Source organism: Furipterus horrens, unplaced genomic scaffold, assembly GCF_987537825.1.
Source record: "Furipterus horrens unplaced genomic scaffold, mFurHor1.1.pri manual_scaffold_6, whole genome shotgun sequence".
NCBI lineage: Eukaryota > Metazoa > Chordata > Mammalia > Chiroptera > Furipteridae > Furipterus > Furipterus horrens.
In genome coordinates, this window is record NW_028327176.1 from 15029396 (window position 1) to 15042239 (window position 12844).

The window sequence follows — 12844 nt, forward strand, 5'->3', positions numbered from 1 at the left end:
CTAGTTATAATAATTTATAGGCTGATAAGCACTCTGAGAGGTATTAAGGGACGTGAAGTTCTAGGGCTGGGGGTATGATCTACCTCTAGGGGTGTGGAGGGGCGTTCAGAGCAGGCTTCATAGAGAAGGTGGTGTTTGAACTAAGCCTAAAGACACTCTGAGATAAGGTGGAGGAAGAGCCAGGTAGGTGAGGGAAAGTATAAAGGATGATGTGGGATGGTAAAACATGTGACATCTGTGAAGAACAAACAGTTGTACAGTTTGGCTTCCGTGATGGGTACAGAAGGAGACTAACAAAAATAACGTTGCAAAGTAGGTTAGGGCCACAGACCTTTTATGCCTGGCAAACAGGAATATTGCTATACAGGCTGGGGCAAAAGCAGGTTAATAGCTGTCAGTATGTACAACTATATTATTTATTAATTGTATTATTTTCCATATGAATAACTGTAAGCCTACTTTTGCCCCATCCTGTATATATAATAACTTGTAGATGTACACCTGCACTATACTTATCTACCCAAGTGCATTTTGGGGACCACACCTAAGATTTTTTATGCCCCTCAAAGCACAGGCTCACCTCCCACTCCCCCACCCCCGTATCTCCCACTCCCTTAGAGGACCTTGCTCCCAGAGTCACCCTGACTTTGCCATAGCTCCACTTTCCTCTTAGATGTCTCAGTAGTGCAATGCTGAACTAAACTGTCAAATAGCCTTCAGGCCTTGGGAGAAGTCTAATATATCTTTTGTACCAGGGAGCGGTCCACTCCCAGAGGGAAGAAACCCATCATTTCAGCAGGCCATTGCTTAAGATGGATAAACTGAAACTTGTGTGCAAGGAGGCTTTCTTTACAGCTCTTCTTTGCCAATTCGCTCTATCAACATGCAAATCATGCTTTTATAATGATACCTGTGGGGGAAACTGTATTAATGCTCAGTGGAAACAGTGTCTTGTTTCCCTCCATGGAGACATCTTGTCTACCTGACTTGCGCTCTGTCTACAGATGGGGAACTGCCACACCCCCTGAGGAGCAGCTCTCACTGGAAAAGCAAAAGTCCCTGCCTCTTCCTATGACAGCATGCAAACTAACACATACATAGTTGTAAATGTGCATATGCAAAATATATAGGTTTGTGCTCCTCAAATTTGAGCATGCATCAGAACCTTCTGGAGAGCTGGTTAAAACACAGATGGTTGGTTCCTGCCCTCAGAATCTCTGATTTAGTAGGTTTGCGGTGGGATCAAGAGTAATATCAGATCACAAAGCCAGCTGCACATATCAGCAAACATTCACAAGGTTGAGCCCAAGACCTTTAAAATGACCTCTTCTCCAAGAAATCAGGCTGTGTGTTTAAAAAAAGGGGGGGGGGGCAACAAAGACCCCCCCTCCCCCCAACTCTAGAGGGTTCACTTTAGCTCCTGGTGATGACAGTCAATCGCTATATTCTTGTTCCCATAATGTGTAATACAATGAATTCTGTGAATGCACTAGGGTGTAAAAGTTGGGGGAAGTCTTTGGGATTGACAAATGTGGATTAAATGGATGTATTTGCATCAAAAGCACATTACAGTTTGATAAAAAGGCAGCTGAAACTGGCCATTCCTGTCTTCAAAATTTTTAGCAGACAGAAAACACACACACACAGAGGCATGTATACATCTACATGTGTATATATGTGTAGACAGATTGGTTTATGTGTAGTGGGGGAGGAGTTATCTTTTGATGGTCGGTCATTCTAAAGGATTTCCTTCGGGAGATAAACCAAATGAGACAAGCCTAGATAGGAGGAGTTTGACTTATCTGGGATTTTATTAAGATAGAGCCTGACGCATATCATTGGTTTAATATCTGTAAACCTTGATATGAGCTTTGTTAATATCATCACATATGACAAAGACACAGTTTGGAAACACAGCAAAGCACTTTAGCAATTGCTCTCCTTGGGGAAAGAACTATTTAGAGATAAGATTAAATTTGTGTGCACTGATTAGCTAAACATTATCTGGAACAAACTGCACACCACCTTGAAAAAAGTTGATAAACACATCATTAACTCATCAAGATTTCTTCAGAGGACACCTCTTATCAGAAGGTCATCCAAGCGATGATGAAATATCATCAATAGCAAGGAAAGGTTAGATAAGTGTAGAGAATTGGGGAAACTACTCTCTACATGAAGAGGAATATCCAGGAGAAAAACTTGGCACTTTGGAGTTTTGTCTTGTGCAGCCCAACAATTTAAACCACTTGGGTCCATAATCTGAACACCAACTTTCTCTTAATTGTTAGCTAGGATTGCCCCACCCATAAGCTCTCTGATTTTAGGGACTTAGGTGAAGATTTCTTCAATGACCATAAACTGCTGGCACAAGGTTGGAACCTTGTTTCTGCCTTTGAAGTGCTTTTGGTGTGAGTTTATATAAAACACATGTGCCTTGCACATAGTAGGAGTTCAAGAAGTGTGGTGAAGGAAAGGAACAGGCTAAATAAGGGGCCCGTGTCAGGGACTGGACAGCTTTCCAAGCTCAAAATGATGAGAACTACAAGGAAGGGAAACACTTTTCCATCCACATGTCTTAGGGTGAGTTTGAACTTGTTTAGCAGGCTGGTCCTGCCTAGGGACAAGCAGGCTGTTCCTCCCTGCGGGGCGTCAGTATTTCCTAGGCACAGGCTATGTTAGGTTGCAATACCCATGAGCATGGGGTGACTACAGACACAGTTCAGGGTCTAAACTGGACATCAAACTGCTTGTTTACAGTGAAGTAAAACCGTTAATGATCACTCAGTGCTGTAACCTGGGGCATTTTTTGATATCAGCTTTTGAGTGGCTCATTTCAGCCAAATGGGTACAATGAATGATTTCAGGGACTCAGGAAATCAATGGCTTAAATGAATGAGCTGTTCTGATTCATACTGTTGGTAACAGTGGCATATAATTATATTATAATTATAATTACATAATTAGCTCTGTGGGTCCCTATTTTCAAATACTATAAGTTTTCCCCTCTGCATGGAATTAGCAACTTGACTTCAAGACAACCAACATCAATAGACAGCCAATGAGCCAGCCACGTGCCCCCTGACTCCTTATTATTATCACTCTTTTGTTTGCAAAATGCTACTCCTTTACTCACTCAGAAAACCTTAATTCAGCTACCAGGCCCCAACTTTTTTTTTTTAAGTTATCCCAACTATGCTAAGGACAGAGCCATGGAGTAATATAAAACGACACAGGTATTGATGAAGTTATAAAGCCCATAAGAGATAGCGCCTAGCAAACTGCACTGTGTGAACTGACTGGAGGGAAAAATTAGAGGCTTGTATTCATTCATTCATTGGCTACCACATGACAACTGGTTATTTAAAAAATTACATCCACCCTGTTTATCTCATCCAGAGCCCCACAGACCAGTGGAAGAGGTTTAACACCTGTGGGTGCAGGTGGAATGAGAATGGGGCACCCTGGCCACCAGGTCCCTGATGTGTGGGTGAGGGCAGTATCCTATCGTGAAACGTCACTTTTGGTTAGCTACATATATATCTGTGCATTGGGTTGAGAGAAACTCTAGAAAAGAGGACTAACAAAGAAGGTTTCTGAAAATAACTCTGAAGGCAAAATAGTTACTTTATTTTTAAAAGTGGTCTGACAGAAGATACTTCGGTCTACTTGGTTTTGAAACTCGTTTTCAACCCTGAAAATTGTTGGCTTGCTGACTCAGAAATATTTGATCATTCCGATTAGTTCAGCAAACAGGTATGGGCTCTTACCAGGTGCTGAGTCACTGGGGATACAGAGATAAGATAATCTGTTAAGTATGGATAAGATGCCTTCATCTCAATTAGAAATTGCAAACATGATCTCCAGAAGAGTGAACGACCTCACCAGAAATATAACTCTCAAGGGAAAATGATAACGTGGTCCCGTGCTAGGTCCTTTTGCCTCCCCTCCGGTCACAAGTATGTTAAAAATGTCCAGTCATAGATCATGCACAGTGTGTTTCTCACTGTTGTCATTAGTAGTGGCCATTTGACTAAATGACACTTTCCAGGTGGGATTCAGAAGTGCAGGCCCAGCACTGATCTGTGAGTGCTGCCACCCAGCTGGAGAGAGAGGGTCTCGGACCATGCCCACTTGGTTAGATCAAGCAGGCCTAAAGCTATCCATCTGCTTATTCAAACAGCTCCCTATCACCAGAGTATCTCAGATCTCAAGGTCTTGAGATTTCTGGCACTTACATCTGCACGTGCCAATAAAGAATAATCTTCAGGGTCAGGGAATAAGAGGGTCACATTTTATTTGGCGTTTGGATGTTGAGATATGCTCTCATGGGCTGGTTATCATTGTCATAACAGAAATATAATCTAGACAGATTACAAAATGCTTTATAGATCTTTCTTTCAGAAGGATAAGATAAAAAGAGGCTGGATATTATTTCACAGTAAAGACTCTGGCTATTAAAACAGAAATTCTCCCTCTCCTCTTCTCTCTCTATGAACAGACACATACCTATATACATACACCTTTGAGTTTTTGCTGTAGGAAGGCCTGCATTTGATGCTAATAATTTATTTCTGCTGCTAAAATCCTGCTAATAAACTAACGAATAGGAGCAGGTTGTCACCAAGTGTGTGTGTGGGGAGGTGGGGGTCAAGGACTAGAAGCGAGTGTGAGACTGTGTGTGCATGTATGTAAGATCTCAATCACATTCCTTTATTCTGCAATACAGAACAAGAGCCAGTTACACACCAAAGTTTGGGGGAGATTTTTAACTCCCCATTCATTCGGCTTAATTCGAGTGTGTGGGGCTGAGGCACAGGCTAACGGCCAGGGCATGAATTTGTTCTACTAAGACTCAGCAAAAGGAGGCAACCTGACTACAAAGATCTGCATCCCTGAACGGTCCCTGCTAAGCACTGCAGCATCTCCAGACGTAATTTTCTGTCCTGCCAGGCACGTGGGAGGCACTCAGCAAGCGTCTGATCAACAAATGAACAAGTGAACAAATCAGTGAACAAACGAGTCTCCCTCCAGGATCCTACCTCGCTACTGTGGAAATGCCCCTGGCTGTTGTTCTGATTCGTCCGGTCGCTGCACAGTGCCCAAGCCCGCACCCCCTGTGAGTGAGGCGCAGCCCCATTTTGGCAAGGTCTCTGCCTAGAGCATTCCGTGACACTCCTTTTTGTGGCCCAACACCAGTCATTTGGGAAATACTGAGCAGCAGTAAAACGGCCCATTTCTAAGACAACGTGCTTTCCCGTTCTGTGCGGGGTTTGAGGGATCCTGCACGCGGCTCTGACGGGCAGTGCGGACGCGTTATATTTGCTTCTGGCATCAAGGCGGTTTTGCTTTTTGAGAACAAATTCACCTCATCGAGGTTGAAAGGCAGGGACAGTGACATGAGCTGGCTCTTTGCGGAACACAGCCTAGCGCACATTTAATGCTTAAGAAATGCTTTCTGATGTTATCATATTTTAGATATCATATCACATCATATCATATCATATCTTCTTTCAGTTAAAGAATACCCAGACATGGGCATGAACTTACAAATATACAAGCATACCTCAGAGATATTGTGGGTTTGGTTCCAGACCATGACAATAGTGTCACAATAAAGTGAGTCATAATCTTTTTTGCTAGCAGAGGATGTTGGCTTCAATTTGTAAAAACATAAAAATAAAAAAAGCAACATCTGTGAAGTGCAACAAAACAAGGTATGCTTGTACATAACGAAACTATTTCTGTTGTCCTAGAAAACCCTCTCAGGTGTATCTCAGACCATATGGAAAGCTCTTATCATCTTACGGTTGCTTTTACTTCGATGCATTCAGGCCCCGAATGAGTTTAAAGGTCACTTGACTCCAGCTGTGTACCTGAGGTGGGAACTGTGTTGGAGGGATCCTTGTCAGGGCACCTGATTTCCGTCCCATCTCTGACCTGGAATGAGACACACAGAGAGATGAGGAGACGCGGAACATGTGAACTTGGGTGAGAAGAGGGGGTCTCTACTTTGGAAAATATCACTTAACATAACAACCTAAGTGTCTTTTTCCATTCTCCCTCTCAGGCAACACTCATAGTCCAGGACATCCTCTCCAAACGCTCCCAAACCTGTCCCCTCTCTGGGCCCTCCACCTCAGCCTGCGGCCAGGCCTCTGTGTCTGCTCACCAGGAATATTGTGGTATTCACAGCATGAGCACCTTCAGTTCCCTGGGCTTCTTCCCCAAACCCAACTTCTGAATCCACTCAGAGCAGCCCCTGTGTTCCTCACTGTAACAGAACTACGTCACTCCCCTGCCCAAATTCTCAGTGACAGCTGGGATGTTTGTCTGTTTTGGGTATTGCTGTATCCCCAGAGCCTAGGACAGTACGCAGGAGATGTGCAATCGATATTTGTTGGGCAAATAGTAAATGCACTTCTACTCCGTAATAACATCAACATCAAGTCCACCCTTCTTAGCACAGCCTAAGAGGCGCCCAGACATTCTAAACCAGCAGAATGGAGCCCGCTCTCTGAACTCCATGTCCTTGCCCAAGCCCTTATCTCTACTCTCCTTTTCCTATCCTTCCCTCCATTTGCCCACATTCCCATCCACCTGGTTCAACCTTAGTCATCCTTCGAAACAGCGGCCACGGGTGCCCTTGGGGAAGACTCCTTCGACTCTCTCCTGTCTCGCTTAGTTGCCTTGCCTCTGTGCTCCCTGAAAACTCCATGGAAACTTTAATTACAGAACTTATTTCATCGTGCAGTAATCACTGGTTGACTCCACTTGACTGAGCTCCTTGGGACAAGCAAGTATTTTCTTGATGTTTTTATCTCCTATGCCTGGTATCCATCCTTCTACCCACTCACCCACTTAGCCATTCAACAAATAATGCTTAGGTACCTGCTCTGAGTTTCTACCCTCACCGTCCTTGAATCCTAGTGGCACAGAGCAGGTAGGGAATCAATACCTGTATTCTGCAGGAATGTATTGCCCCCTATTATCAGATAATAAAAACAGCAACACTTACACAGAACTCACAGCATGCCAGACACTATTACACATGCTTCATAGTCGTTATTTATTATGATTTAATAACAACCCCATGAGACAGGACTACAACCTTCGCCACTTTCAATATTAAACAAGGCACAGAGAGAGTTAAGTACTTTGTCCAGGGACACAGAGCCAGTGAGTGGAAGGGCCTGGATTTGAACCCAGAGCCAGTTCTCTCCCCTCATTGAACCACGCTGCCCCTCAGATGGACCCTCTTTGCTCTGGTATTAGTTAGAAAGTGTGGGGCAAGCTGGTAAATGAAAGGGAGTTTCAGACTGCATTCCTCGGGCGCTGCGGGGCAGGCCCCGGTCATCAGCTCTGCCTCCACCACCTGGAGTAACTCTCGCCCTCTATTATACAATAAGGAGGCAGGGATGGTGCCAGGCCGGATCTGCCACAACCCATATCAGTACCCAACCCTCTGAGAACAAGGACACCAACCTGCAAGTGTCTCTTCGCTCCTCAGAGCAGTGCAGGGCACCCTATCTAACCTTAGCAGAAAGTGTCAGAAAGAGCCATGTGGTAAGTGATAAGCAAGACACGAGTAAGTGTAAGGTGTCCCCGGAGGTGTGGGCCGCCTTCTGAGGCCTTCTGGTCTCCACACTGCCTGGTTTTATTGTACTTCTTGCCATTTTCCTGACTTTCTCTTCAGATTAAGGCCTCAGCCAAGTTTAGAAGGACTTGTCCAGGGTGTGGGAAGGGCCCGAAGACCCTGGCCTTCCAGCAGAATATACAGGCAGCAGGCAGAACTGAGCACCCACCACCCTCCTGAAACTGTAGGGTACTGGTGGCCATGCTGTTCTCAAGACAAAGCGTAGGACAGACCTGCTTCAGGTACCAAGGAGACAGCCACACACCTGATCTGTCACCCATCCCAGCCTGCCCATGGGGTTCCCGGACATAAAGGACCTCAGGGAAGTTTCCACAGACCCAACAAGCTGTATGGCCCCCTGGTTCATTTGCATGTGCGTCAACCACAGAAAACCTCTCCGTACCTTAGGCTTCTCATGGAGCTTTGGCAACCTGGGCAGGTAGTTGCTGTTTCTATAGGTGAACAGGTAGGGATTTCCCTGCAGAGAAAAGTAATGTGTTGTAACCATGACCCAGAAGTCTGTGCCCTTTCATCATCAGGCTTTATCATCCAGCAAGGCCTTTGGCCAGTTTGCAACATTCATACCATCATTTAAATGAAAACCATTCTCTGTCATCTCTTCTCTGTACTGCACAAGAGTTCCCTGAAGGAGCCCATTAATGCTTTAAAATTTCCCATTTGCAACGCCATCATCTCTTGCTCTCTGCCTGGAGGTCCATGCTGCCCCAAAGTACGTATATTTTCACAAAAGAAGAGCTTAATCATAAGCTTCCTGGCAGCCAAAGCAAAGGATACAGGATGAATTATAAAGTTCTTATAGCCTAGTAACAAAAAACTTACCAACTCATCAAGATAGCCAAAACATGAACTACCATTAAATGACAAAAGGAATTCTACTCATTTATGTTATTTTCTCATCCATTTATTCAGCAACATTAATTATATGCCTATTACATATTTGGCATACATTTAAGAAACCCATCTTCACATCTGGGACATTTGGTGCCAGGTGAAATATGGTTTCGTCCCTATGCCCTCCACACCTGTGGAAGGGGCCCATAATTCTACCAAAATGGGTCAATTCTGCTATAATGGTTAAACTCTGTAAACCTTAGGTGTGCCAAGTATGCAAAGCCATGACCAGACCCACAAAAACAGACTCAAGACTCTAAAGAGGCTAACGTCTCAGCCAGATAAGCCCCTACTTCACAGCAAAGCCCAGTTGGTGACCCCATGTCTCTCCCAATTCAGTGATAGGTGACCTCCCCTCCCCTGTCCTTGCCTACCTGAGAGGGACATTTCGTCAGCCTTTTCTCATTTGCATTGAATGGCTCATCTTTCTGCCCTGCTGGTTCCATCTAGAAAAGAGGGTGGTCTTTAGAACAGGAAAGTTGTGCACAGGTGGGAGCATTCCAGGTACCACTGAGAAAGACTCGTTTATCCCATGTCCCTCGGAGTTTGACCCTGGACCAGCAGCATCGGTTCACCTGGGAACGCATTAGCAGTGCAAATATCCAACCCCCACCCCAAATGACAGAGTCAGAAACCCTGGTTTAGGGTCCAGCGCTCAGCAATTTAACAGGCCCTTCAGGGAATCTGGCGTACACTCAAGTTGAGGCCTCTTGCACGGGAGGAATCATTGATTCTTAGCCCACCCCTCCTGATGTCACAGGAAAAAATGAACACCAGGGAGGCTGGGCTGGGAATAGGACAGCGGGGTCCTCATTGCAACCGAATGTCTCTCAGTGGGTCACACAGATCCCTGTGTCTATCGATTCAGGAATGAGTGGCGGTGGCAGTAGCTCTGATACAGGCAGCCACTGAAATGATACCCAACGCCGATCTAACAACCTGGACTGCAAGCGCATGGTGGACCAGCAGGTAAAAGCATGGGAGGGAAGAGAGGAAAATGAGGACAGTGAAGAACCTGATGTGGAAGCAATTTTTTAAAGTTGCTTTTGTTATCTTTAAATGTTCATTATACGTATGTAAACACTTAGAAGGAAAATACAGGGGCCGTGTGACGTCACAGGTTTTCTTCTGCACATACGACGACGTTCCACCATTAGAGAACTTCAAGATTGCTGCCAGTGCTGCTCTCCCCAGGTGCCGGGCTCTTATGTTACCTTTGTCCCTCACTGTCCCTCCAAGGACCTTGACAGGGGACACAAGAGACAGGAGGCTACAGGATGGAGCACCCTACATGGCTCAGTTACGGGCTCTGCCATCCTCCACGAGGGTTTTAGATTCTTTGGCAATATCTTATCCCAGGATTTATGTCCTCTAATCAAGAAGCAGGGAAAGAACTTTACCCTTAAAGGAGTGGCAACCCTTCAGGTCAAGGGCTGGAGGAGGGACTGAGGTTCCTTCTTTCAGTTTTATTTTGTTGGTGGACACTCCTAGGAATAGGAGGACCCACCCAGAATGTCCAGGCCTGCTGGTGAAGGGAGTGTTGAGGGGGCCTGGGTTGGTGGCCAGATGTTGATCTGGCCTGGTTTCTTCTCTCCAGTCTTTCAAAAATTTAATCAATAATAGAGTCTGGAAAGAAACATTGGAAGAGCCACATCTTAATGATTCTGGTAGAATGGATATAGCAGAGCCTATTTTTTAAGGACCTCAAAGAAGGCAAATCCATAGGTATCCCTAACAAACCCATTTTCATCAAGAACCTTGTCCTAAACGTCTCTTTCTTCATCACCTGCATCATCCTTCCTACTTCCACTAATCCCCTTTACACCCACTCTGACTCTCTGTCCTCGAAGGGGTGGACAGTGATGTGCTCCTTCGAGTGACCGCCCACCTGTCCCTCCTTCTCCTGCCACCTGTGGGCACACAAATGCACGCCCACCCTAGGGACACCTGGTGCTGGTGTCTTTCATTGCTTGTGTCTCCTCTGCACAGCTTCCCTGCCACCCCGACACCACCTGGAGTGTGGGAGAGGAGGGAGGGTGACCTTAGACATTCTCTCCAAGGAGAATTTCCACTCCACTGTGAGCAGTTCCTGCATGTTCTCATCCTGCCCCGTGGCTCCAGTACCTTGCCCAGGGCTTAGCACAAGGTGGGGGTCAGTGATAGCTGGAAGGACCTGGGAATCTAGTTCTCCAAAGGTTGATCTCTTTAAAACTACTGTCTTGGGGTGGGAGGTTAAAAACTATTGAGAAAAAGACAGAACTGGCCTAGGGAATAATTTATGTCCCCAACAAAAGGTCCTCTTCAGCGCTGTGCCGGGATCTAGCTCAGCTGTAGTCTGGGGGGTGCATTCTGATGGGAGGACTCCAGAGGAGTGCAGTTCCTGTCCCTGGCCCTCAGAGCTTGCTGGGGCTCGGCAGTAGGAGGCGGGAGGGGAACAGCCGCTGGCGTGGCCCTGCACAGCCACCCTGCTCTCTGGAGTCCCGAGCCAGGGGGAGGAGAGGAGCGTACAACCTGGCGCCGACGGCCACAGAGCTTCTCCCGGCCCCTCTCTCCCCCCACTCACGGGGCTCTGTGTGTCTGCAAATGTGGGCATGGGTAAACATACCTGCCTTTTACCTCTGTGGTCTCAGTAAAGCCCAACACAGCAGAGGCTCAAGGAGGTGAAGGCAGATTCCTGGCCTCCCCGTGTTCCCGGGAGGACCCAAGATGGGCACGAAATGAACCCAAGCGTGAACCACTCTGAAGGCCCTTGGAGGCTGATGGAGGTTTATTACACCCCTTTGACAAGTAGGGAAAATGGAGACCCAAAAAGGCCACGTGACTCACCTCAGAAAACAAAAAGACACACCTGAGGAGACCCCTCCCTCTTTGCTGGCCTGGCTGCAGGAACCCAGAGAACTCTCATCAGGAAATGCCTGGTGATTGGTGGGACAGGTCTGGGGAGAATGGGGGAACTGCCCACCCAGAAAAGCCACCTCTGCCTCTTTGGAACCCTTGTGACATCTACTGTGTCCCAGTTCTTTGGCCTTGACTGTGAGACCTTCTGTTCCCCTTCTGTGTACCTGCTCATCCTCATCCTTGTCCTCATTCTCAAGTAGGTTATAGGTTTTAGGACACTGAGGTGGCTGTTTGAATGGACAGGACATCACCTGGCCTCAATAAAGGCAGTTGTCACTGCTGCCGCCACCACTGATGATACTCAAGGGCAAGATGAAGGGAGAAAGAGTGAGAGGGGAGCCCTTCCTCCCTATCTGCTCCCCAGCTTTTCCCTGGCATTCAAGAGCCCCCTTTGTTCTTGGGGATCCCTCATCCCATGTCCTGTCTTATTGGACCAGCCTCTACTGCCTCTAGACAATGCATTTGGCTTTTTCTCCCCTCCACGCCCTTCACTCACGAAGGTCTCTTGCCTGGGAATGCGCACCCCGACCTTCTCTGGCGCCCCCTACAAAGCCAATTCAGATCCCACCACTGTGGGGCTCGCCTGCCCTCTTGCCCTATCACTGTGGGGCACACAGGCCAGCAAGCCACTGCTGGCTGAGTCCAAGTTTACTCTTGCTCCTCTGCGTCACCTGACCCTTCCAGCTATACCCTAGGCTCCATGAAGGCAAAGGCCATTTGGGGTGTCTTTTGTATCTTCCTCAGACCCAGCAGAGGGCAGGGTACACTGTAGGTTCCCTTTCGTTGCTCGGGAGAAGGGTGACATGGGGGCGGGGGGACAGCTTTGGCTGAGCTGGAATACAGTCTTCCCTCACTTACCGCGGGCATTACGTTCTAGACCCTCCCCGTGATAGGTGAAAATCCGCGAAGTAGGAACCTTACATTTATTTTAGTATTTATATATATTTTAAGGCTTTATAAACCCTTCCCACACACTTATAAGCCGTTCCCAGTCCCTTATTAACCTTTCCCACTCCCTTATTAACCTTTTCCACACTTTTATAAACACTACTTATGTTCTTAAACATATTCTACACTCTTAAACCTATGTAACTTTAACAACACACGTATACAGTACCCCCAAATCCCGCAATATAGTGAAAAATCCACGATAAATAATTAAATATAATATCTTTAAAAATCCCACGATACAGTGAGGCCGCGATAAGTGAACCTCGTGTAGAGAGGCACTGCTGTGACCAGCCCTTCTCCCACGGGGTGGGGGGGGGGTGGGGGGGGGAGGGCAGCCCCGGCAGGGGCGGTCGGGTGCCTTTCTTCTGCCATTCACATAGCAGCGGTGGTTTCCTGGGGAAAATATTCCACCCAGGGCCTGGCCCACTAACGAAGAAGTTGAATGCT

General features: G+C 46.7%; 1 protein-coding gene across 1 annotated transcript in view; it reads right to left on the reverse strand.

Annotated features, from left to right (window-relative positions):
* PLB1 (phospholipase B1) overlaps positions 1-12844 on the reverse strand; it is a 137578-nt gene that overhangs the window by 65883 nt on the left and 58851 nt on the right. Inside the window, exons 16-18 of the mRNA XM_090280991.1 lie at positions 8923-8994; positions 8040-8114; positions 5877-5940 (exon numbers count right to left, since the gene is read on the reverse strand). Of these exons, the coding sequence (XP_090137117.1) occupies positions 5877-5940; positions 8040-8114; positions 8923-8994 (211 nt within the window). The remainder of the gene's footprint in view (positions 1-5876; positions 5941-8039; positions 8115-8922; positions 8995-12844) is intronic.